Source organism: Hyposmocoma kahamanoa, unplaced genomic scaffold (assembly GCF_003589595.1).
Source record: "Hyposmocoma kahamanoa isolate Upper Pololo Valley unplaced genomic scaffold, ASM358959v1 63, whole genome shotgun sequence".
Classification (NCBI taxonomy): Eukaryota; Metazoa; Arthropoda; class Insecta; order Lepidoptera; family Cosmopterigidae; genus Hyposmocoma; species Hyposmocoma kahamanoa.
Genome location: NW_020653851.1, coordinates 2602760 through 2613027, shown reverse-complemented (window position 1 = coordinate 2613027; position 10268 = coordinate 2602760). Strand labels below are relative to the sequence as shown.

Genomic DNA, 10268 nt, shown 5'->3' with positions numbered 1-10268 from the left:
CCACATACACGCAGGTATTCTCAAATGAGGTTTCATTACCTCTAACACCCCCTCTTAATGAAAACTTAATTAATAAATGTAAGGGGGGGGACCTCTTACTTATAAACAAAACTGAACTCAACACAGCCCTAGCATTATTCTAAATTTTTCAAAAAGCATTCTGTCAAGAGGTTTTGTAAAGATATCGGCTAACTGTTCCTTGCTATCAATGTACCTCAAAACGACAGCTCCTTTATGTACTTGTTCTCGGATATAATTGTGCCTAATATCTATGTGCTTAAGACGCTTTGAATCTAAACTCTCAGCTATTTTAATTGCACCCTGATTATCCTCGTACAAAAATGTGCTAGGCATTTTATCATACAAGAATGTATCTTCTAACATTTTACATAACCACGCAGCTTGAGTACAAGCTTGACTGAGTGCCATGTACTCAGCCTCAGTAGACGATAAAGCTACACACTGTTGCTTTTTAGAAAGCCAGCTTACAGTACACCCAAAAACTTTAAATACGTAACCAGTTGTAGACTTACGGTCTAGCAGGTCACCTGCCCAATCTGAATCTACATAACCTTCAATAAAAGAATCAGAATATTTTTTATGAAATATTAACCCTAACTCCATAGTTCCTTTTAAATAACGTAAAACTCTTTTAATAGCTGTCCATAATTCTTCAGAAGCGCAAGATTGGTAACGACTCAGTATTGACATACTATTAGCTAAATCTGGTCTCGTGGCTAACATACAATACATAATTGCACCGATAGCTTTTCTACATTTAATTTCGATGGCTTCGTTTTCAGACATATGTAATTTCAGTAAACTGTGTTTTACACTTTGGTCCATCGGTGTGGACACCGGCTTACACTCATGCATGTTAAATTTCCGTAATAATCCTGCGATATATTCTGTTTGGCTTAAAACTGTATGGTCACCGTTCTGTAACACATTTATGCCAAGATAGCACTTAGCAATACCTAGATCTTTAACTTTAAAACATTTCTGTAAATAGTTCTTTATATTGAGCAATTCATTATTGTCTGTCGACATAATTAGGAAATCATCGACGTACACCAGGAAATAAGTTTTAATACTGTTACTCACTTTATAATAAAAACAATAATCATTTTTACTGGCTGTAAAACCATATTTTCTTAAAGTGTCATCTAATGTGTCATACCAATACTTAGGCGACTTTTCAAGACCGTACAGAGCTCGATTTAATTTACATACTTTATCACTTTCTATATTAAAATTCACAGGCAAACTCACATACACAAGTTCATTTATCTTACCATTAAGGAAAGCCGTACAGACGTCCATTTGATGCTGTTTAATTCCCAATTTCACACTTATTGCAACAAACATTCTGAAAGTTGTGAGCTGTGCGACCGGCGAGTAAACTTCGGATGCCGATACAAATTCTTTTTGTTTGAAACCACGAGCTACTAAACGCGCCTTAAAAAACTTATTTCCGTCTTCGCCTTTCTTTATTTTAAAAAGCCATTTGGTATCAACTGGCTTGCAATCAGCCGGCTTGGGAACAACAGTCCACGTGTTATTCTCCGCAAGGGATGATATTTCCTTCTCCATTGCATCAATCCACTTATCAGCTTCATTGCCGTTAATTGCTTCTTCATAAGACTTAGGTTCAAATACTTCGGCAAAATGAAGTACACTATACATTTCTGAGTCTTCATATCTTTGTGGTGGTCGAATCTTACTACGATCTCTCAATCTCCTTTGTTCGCTTTGTTGACTTTGCTCGATATCAATTGTTTCTACAGATTCTTCGTTGGTAACTGTTTCGAGTTGACTATTATTTATTCTTGTTTCCATCCTTTCAACCTCTACTTCTTTTTCATTTTCCTCAATTTCACAATTATTACTATCAGTAGAGTCAATTACGCGTGAACTCGGCCGTTCCGTCTTTGTTTCTTCGATATCTGTATTTGACAGCAAAATTATATCCCTGGTCAAAATAACATCGTCTTTTTCAGGAACATAAACACGATATCCTTTTACATTTTCTTCATATCCCACAAATATTCCAATCGCGTTCTTATCGTCCCACTTCTTACGAATTTCCTTCGGAATGTGAAAAGAAACACGATTGCCAAAAACTTGAAAAGTATTAAAATCAACTGATTTGTTTGTCCAAAGTTCAAACGGTGTTTTTTTCTTTACGGGACTTGGGCCAGTTCTATTTAGTACATAAATGGCTGTATTCACAGCTTCTGCCCAAAAACTCTTGGTCATTGACTTTGCTTTCAACATTGTTCTGGCAGCTTCTACAATTGTGCGCATTTCCCGTTCAGCCCTACCGTTTTGTTGAGGCGTGTACCTTATAGAGTTTTGATGTACGATTCCATATTTATTCAACATTTTACATACCTCATTGTTGACAAATTCTGTTCCGTTATCCGTCCTTAATATTTTTAATTTGTATCCAGTCTGTTTTTCTACTAGAGCAATAAAATTGTCAATGCAGTTTTTAACTTCGTACTTGTTTTTGATGAAATATACTTTTCTGAAATTACTGTAATCATCTTTGAACAGAAGAAAATATTTAGAACCACCAATAGATGAAACTTCCATAGGACCGCAGAGGTCGGCATGTACTAACTCACACGGAGAATTTGCACGATTTTCACTACGTATAAAGATATCTCTATGTTGTTTACCAGCACAGCAACTTTCACAAACAGCAATTGAAATATTTTTGTAAATTACACCGTGCTCTGACAGTACATTTTTGATTTGTGTCAAATTTTGATGTGCTAGTCTGTCATGCCAGTCAATCAAATCAAGAACAACATTACTTGAAGGAGGTTGGTTATACAAACGAAAAATCATTTTAAACAGATTTCCATTTCGCTCAGCAATAGCCTTAACAGACCCTTCAGAATCTATTATTTTACACAATTTACTATCAATAATTGTACTGTACCCTTTATCTACAGCTCTACTTACTGAGAATAAGTTTACCTTTAAATCCGGCACATACAAAACATTTGATATAGTGGTTTCTATCCACTGGTTACCATTGTAAGCTTCTAACCTAATACACCCAATACCTTTTATCGACAGCATTGATCCGTCGCCTATTTTAACAGTTTTATTCTTTTCTGTAGTTAATTCAATGAACATGTCCTTGTCTTTACACATATGTTCTGATGCTCCAGAGTCCATAAACCACTCAACTAGGTTGTTATCCGTTGTTCCAACAAATGCGTTAGCTGCTTGACAGTTATATGTGCATCCGTGTTCTTTGTCACGACCTCGGTTGCCTCCTCTATTTGCAAACTTGTGTAAGTTGAATCTACATTCATTCGCAAAGTGGCCAAACTTTCCACAATAATGGCATTTTATGCCCGCTTTGCAATACCTTGTTTCATGACCGGATCGGTTGCATTTTTGGCAAGTAACGGAAACTCTATATTTACGTGATTGCAAAGGATGAGATCGCATTGCTAACGCTTGCATTGGCACGTTTTCTTTTAATCTGTGCTCTTCAAGCAGCAGTCTAGACGTGAGTTCATTCAAAGTTTGATATTCTCGGGGTACTGATTCCCATGCAGTGACAAAATGATTGTAGACCGCAGGTAGTGACGTTATTATTTTTGTTATCATCATAGTCTCAGATATATTTTCTTTGTTTTCTGCAAGTTTGTTACGTATTTCCTCGAGCTTTGCGACAAACATACATATACCTTCTTCTTCATATTTGATAGAGAAAAATTTCTGCTGTAGTAAATGAGTATCTATATTCGTTTTAGGCTCAAAAACAGATTTCAATTTTGTAAACATTTGGTATGCCGTTTTGCATGATAGGACCAAGTTCATAGTTCCCTCCTCTAATCTATTTATAATGATTTCTTGTGCTTTTGCATCTTTGTCGAGAAACTTTTCATCCGGATTGTCATTTTCTTTTTCAATATTAGAATATATTTGCTTAGCTTTTAACAATATTTCGATTTGAAATTTCCAGACCACAAAATTAGAGCCATTAGTTCTAAGTTTCACATTGCAGGACTCCATTTTGAATTTTCTTCTTCTTCTTCTTCTTACCTTCTCGTATTTCAAAATTTCAACCGCTTAGTTACGTTATTTATTTATTTATTAGTGCCTTCTTATAGCCCATAACCTGAAAGAAAACACTCACGCCCGAGAAGTAATTATTAAATATTTTATTCAAAAATCTTATACATTTTATATTGGTTCCACATTTTGAAAAATGATAGGAGTCAAAGTATTTCCTTTTTTTTACCCGACTCCACATACACGCAGGTATTCTCAAATGAGGTTTCATTACCTCTAACAAAGATATTATCAAGTTACCATTTCACTCAAGAAATAACTTCCATATCACCCTTCAAATTAAAGAACTATTATTTGATTGAGCCTGGATCCCTGGACACAAAGGGATTGGCGGCAATGAAACTGCTGATAGGTTTGCAAAGGATGCTATCTCATCCGGCTTGCCGGACAACTTAGGCTGCTTCTCCCGAGATCTACGTTGTTTGGCTAAACCAAAATTGTTCAGGAGCTGGGACGAAACTTTCTAAAAATCGCTCCTACTAAAAGGTAAACACTTCGGCTGTCTCCAACCAAATATACCATGCAAACCTTGGTTCTTCCGCTACAAACACATACTTAAACCTTATTCATCAATGATTATCCGGCTGAGACTGGGTCATGTTTGCTCCCCGGTTTTCCTAGCCAAAATTAAAGTACGTGATCACTCCCTCTGTGAATGTGGACTAGAGGAAGGCACTCTAGAGCACTTATTTTTTAACTGCCCCCTAATAAGCTTCCCACATTACGATTTGCTTCCCGAAAATATTCCTCGCCCAATAAATATCAAGTATTTCCTAGCCAATGCACACTGTCCACTAGTTTTCACTTTATACAAATTTCTAAAACTTAATAACATAAATCTGTAACCAGCTCCGAATAGCCTCCGCTCGACCACATTCATTTCATAATTTTCTGTCCCAACTAATGATGAGTCGGAGAATAATTCCCATTTCTGAACAGTCTTAATTTTTTTGAAAAATGAATATTCTTCATTCTTCCTGTATTCTCCCATTATCTTTCGTATAATTTTATTTCTTTTTCCATCCTCCATGATAATTTTCCACGTTGACCCCTTGTAACGCATTTTCCTCACGGTAATAAAAAAAAAGGCCAAAAGTTTGTTACTGACCGAAAATGATGCCTAACTCTCTTTTACTAAACGATTTTATTTTTTATTTTCCGCTATATAAAACTTCCAAAAATGTTTGCAAAAGTAAGAAAATAACATGAGCCCTCAAATTATATTTATGTAATGTTATTTAAAATATATATATATATTTTAAATAACATTACATAAATATAATTAAATATAAATTAAATAAATTAAATAAAAACGACGGAGCCATAGATACAAAAGTTGAAGTTGAAGTTGAGGATTCGCTCTGGACCTTTTGGAGGGAAAAGTGTCGTTTTTATTTTGACTTTCAATTATTTCGTGAAATCTAGTTTAAAGTGGAATAGGATAGTGCTATTGTGCCTTAATCGAAGATTAAAACGCGAAATTATACGAATCTCGACCTAAAATACCCATATCCGCCCGTTTTAAGGAATCCCGAGTCAATCCAAGCACGCCGCCTCAATTTGCCTATCCTTTTTGTGGCGGCCATATTTACAGAAACAATTAAACTTCATGTCCAAAAAAGAATAATGTACCAAGACTTGGCTGTATGGCGTAAAACCTGTGCCTTTTCCTTTATGGAAAGAAGAAAAAAAAATTGAAAACAAACAAACAGTAATCTGTGAAACAAACTGATTGTATATTTGGATGGAGCCATAGCATTTAAAAGAAGAAGAAATTGATTAAAAGCGATTTATTTTAATTACATAAATAGGCTTTATAAAATATCTGATGATAATGTCATCTCAAATAGAAACAGTAAAATCTACAATAAGCAAGTCCTTAAAAATTATTCGCATGTATGATTGGCTCATAGACTTGTATGTTTTGGTAAGTTAGACAAACTTAATACCTTTATAGCTAAGGAAATTGAGCATAAACAATGAAACTATTGTAAGAAAATTAAATTTTACAGGATTTCTTTGTCGACAACCATTGGGAGAAACTACCAGCGTCATGGCGCAACTGTTTTGAAAGTTTAGATCCTCAAATATTGGGAGATATATTATCGGGAAATCGTACACGTTACGTCTTGCCATTATCATTTTTGGCCCTTATAAATTCCGTTAGAACTTTTAGTATACATCGAACATACCCAAACAAAAATCTAGATACGATAAATGGTAATATGGACTCATGTGGGGGCCACCCTAAATTGAAGAACCTATTTTTAAAGCATGTTAAGTTAAAAAAGCGACATGAAATTTCCCTAATGGCAAATATAGTGGCCGATACAGCGTCAAAAAGTGGTTGTCATTCTGTGATAGACTTTGGATCAGGCCTTGGACACTTGGTGAGGATGCTGGCATATAAAAATGATCTATACGCTGCTGGAATTGAATGTCAAAATCAGTTGACTGTCGAAGCTAGGTAGGTAATAGGTGAGTGTTATGAAGCTTGCATGCATAAAAGCATTAGTTGTATGTCTCTGGTCATGATTGTATATTTTAATAATGAAAATTTTTATTTGTATTGCCTTATTGCAAATTAGCTTCAATGTACCTTATTTTCCTCTTATCTTCCAGAAAGCTCGACCTTGAACTAGAATACACAGCAAGTAAGCATCTCTCCCCCTCAGCTATGTGTCAACTCCGTCGTCCAATACATTTTAATGTACAACTTTCAGCACATGAACAATTGGACCTACTACCACTACCAAACACAATGAAAAATTATGGTCTTATTGGACTCCATCCCTGTGGAGATCTGGGGCCATTGTTACTAAATCATTTTGTCAATTGTGAAGCAGTAAAGTTTATATGTGTAGTTGGGTGCTGTTATATGAAATTGGAGAGTCGAGGGTACCCAATGAGTGAATATGTGAAGACTTTGGATTGTCGTCTTTCATATGTCAGTAGAGAGATTGCATGTCATGCTATTGAATTTTATGTCGACAAGCTGAGGAAGGGACAGTTTGAGGATTTGAAGGTGATATGTCTACTTTGAATAGAAAATTCATAACTACATATATATATTACAACTGTTCTGGTTATTCATTTAGTGGTTATTGCTAGTTACAGATTTCTAACAACCTAATGACTTCTTTTTATTAACTTAATGTATCGGAATAGTTATACGCTTCAAAGTCATGAGTTGTCTGTCCTGTAACTAGTATTCATTTAGGAAGTTCATGTCCTCCAAAAACAAATAACTGAATATGTCTCCATAGTGTGTTGATTTGCATTCTCGCAATATTTAAGTATTTAATTATTTAATTATAATATATATATATATAATATAATTAAAAAATATATAAAATAATATAATTATATAATATATAGGTATATAATTAAATATTTAATTATAAATATTTAATTATTTAATTAATAATAGAAATAATGCTAAATCTAAAAATATAAAAAAAATTCTATTGAATATCCTGGGTAATTGTATCTAGTACAGTTTAGCAAAATAGTCCCCAAATCGTATGCACCCCGCCATGCCACCAGCTTCACTGACTGATAAGTAATCTTTCTCTATCGCTTTTACCTATTTTTTATTTAGGATTATGTAATCATATAGTTATAATTTATTCATTATTACAATAATTAATAAAGTTGACTGAAAGAAGTTTTTTGTAACTTAGGTTTAGTACTTACCAACTTTAGGTACATGAAACTATTGCTACAAGTACCTAGCTCCACAGTTGGTGGCTGGCTTCGTACCGGAGCCACCACCAGCTATGCAGAGATTCACACGGGAGTTTCGTTTCAACTTTCTTAGTACATTTGACTTCACAACTTTGAAACCAGTGACGATTTTTGCGCGCAATTCTTCGACACTCGTAATATCACGCCATAAGTAATAGTCACGCACTTGCACTAGATGGTAATGCAGGTTCTGGTGAACCTGGTAGCGGTTCTTTTTTGCACTAACTCTTGTTTACCAAACCGTGTGGCATTTTGTGAGAGACTAGCTAGATCACTAGAATTGTGGCGAGCTTGGCTATCCCAGCATAACCTTGTGCGAGAGGGAGCGTAGTAATTAGGCAGGCGCGTGTCTTGAACGCGTTTGAGAAAGAGATAGTAATACTCTCTCGGTTCCTGCGCTATGATTTTTGGTAGCACGTGCCGTGCAACTTAATGACTTTTGGATAAAGAAGGATCAGCTGATTGCGAATCAATGTTTACCGCAATTAAGTAAAAAATAAGAATTTAGGACAATTTTTTTCGATTTATTTTTTAAATATGGCGAGAATGCAATTCAATACATTGTATATAAATAAAATTAGGGCAATATATTGTCATATATATATACCTATTGTTTTGTTATACTTTTTAGGGCTAAGTATTAATTTTCTCCTCCACTATCGCCTATGAAACTAAGTTTTTTCAATGCATTTAAATAAAACCCTAGATTGTTATACCTTGTTAGATAGCTGATGAAACGTAGATATTTTATAACTTATCTGCCGATCAACTGCCATAATATTTTTTTTAGATATCCCTTAGAGAAAAATAAACTTTCTAATTTTTTTTTTAATTTCTTAAGTTTCTCTTTTCTACTACGGCGTATTGAATTAACTTATTCACTATTTTAATGATTGAGGTCCTAAAGCATCTTATCACACATGTAAAAATGCAATAATTATAATAATAAGACACACAAAATAAACAAAATTAAATTTAGTAGCCTAAAAATCGGCAATTTTGAATAAAAAAAATAAAAGTCAAATATCTCGAAAAGGGTTAAGTTTAGGGTAGGGTGTTTCGTAGTAAAATAAGTCAGAAATGATGAGTACTCCACGCCCTTAACGGATCTAGCACGACTTTTCCTGTAACCCTGTATATATATAAATGGGTACAATGTATAATTTTAAAGGAAATATCAAATAACGTAATGCACATTATGCACTATCAACCAGTGTTGGGCGTTAATCAATTAAATTTCAATCAGACTAAAAATTCAATTCAATTGAAATCAATTGCAATTAAGGGTGAGGGGGTAGTTTAGGTGGTGGGTTAGGGGGTGGGTTAGGTGACGAGTTAGGGGGTTGGCGGTGTGTTAGGGGGTGTGTTAGATAACTAAGCTAACCTAACCCACCCCAATTAATCAATTGTTAATTGCTGTTTCGCAATTGACAATTAATTAATTGTCAATCTTTAATTGCCTGAACAATCAAATTTGCCCAACACTTCTATTGACACGGCAAAGAGAGAATAGAGAGTGTAGATTCTGCCACGAGGCAGATGAAATTCCCATGCATCTTCTCACCCAATTCTGTCTCTTGATGGGCGTAAGAAACTCCGTACTGGGAAGGCACAGGCCCCAACCACAGGACATAAAAACTGTCAGAACCAGGAAAGTCCTTCAGTTCTTTTTATTCTTCAGTTATTTTTTTATAATAAACAACATAATTAACAACAAATAAAAATTATACTCCTGGGATAAAAATCGCAGCCTCTACTGCTGGCTTTTGGGTGAACCAGACAAATAAATAGCTTCGATAAAATTGATCCTAGACCAATGGAAACTGCCTGATCACTCAGATTACCTATAATAACTTTCATTTCAACCTTTATATCAATTAATAAAAAAGCTTTTAAAAGGTAAGGGATGCACAATGTACTTGTCTGTTTGCAGTAGGGGAAACCGTAATACCACATAAGAAAGTCAATTTTTTGCCTCCTATTAATAATTTTGTTTTCAAGACCATAATTTTTAAAATTTCTTATAATTTTTAGATACACGCTTATAGAGCGGCTTTAGAGAGGATTTTATTGGACCACGATCCAAAGATGAAACATGCCCCTGTCAGAAGTATTAAGCATTCATACTCCATGACATTTAAAAGGTAAACTTTTTAAGTTATGCGAATTAAATAAGTATGTACTTTAAATTACTTAACCAACGTTGAGTTATCGCCATATACTCGTGTACTGCTGCAGCACCTCTTCTCATATGTGTGCAATTGTAGCAATGGTCAAAGAATCAACTTATCCATTAGCTAAACCATAAATTTAATCATCATGTTGGTCACTGTTTGGGCGCCAGAATTAAAATGCGCAGATCGGTATAAATAGTTGCCCTTTTTGGCCTCGTTGGAAAGCTTTGATAAACATAGACGTGT

The 10268-nt window shown here is 34.7% G+C and overlaps 1 protein-coding gene across 1 annotated transcript; it reads left to right on the top strand.

The window, feature by feature from the left end:
• The first annotated feature begins 5853 nt into the window (after positions 1-5853).
• LOC113230469 (protein RRNAD1) lies at positions 5854-9996 on the top strand. The gene is made up of 4 exons (XM_026464413.1): positions 5854-6028; positions 6114-6568; positions 6724-7126; positions 9883-9996. The coding sequence occupies exons 1-4, from the start codon at positions 5930-5932 to the stop codon at positions 9994-9996; spliced, it is 1071 nt and encodes a 356-aa protein (XP_026320198.1). The 5' UTR covers positions 5854-5929.
• The last annotated feature ends 272 nt before the right edge of the window (positions 9997-10268 follow it).

Bases quoted from the DNA above. Each gene is read 5' to 3' on its own strand.
- LOC113230469 (XM_026464413.1), top strand. From the start codon at position 5,930: ATGATAATGTCATCTCAAATAGAAACAGTAAAATCTACAATAAGCAAG. The intron at 6,029-6,113 runs GTAAGTTAGACA...TAAATTTTACAG, and splicing joins TCATAGACTTGTATGTTTTG to GATTTCTTTGTCGACAACCA. The intron at 7,127-9,882 runs GTGATATGTCTA...TATAATTTTTAG, and splicing joins GACAGTTTGAGGATTTGAAG to ATACACGCTTATAGAGCGGC.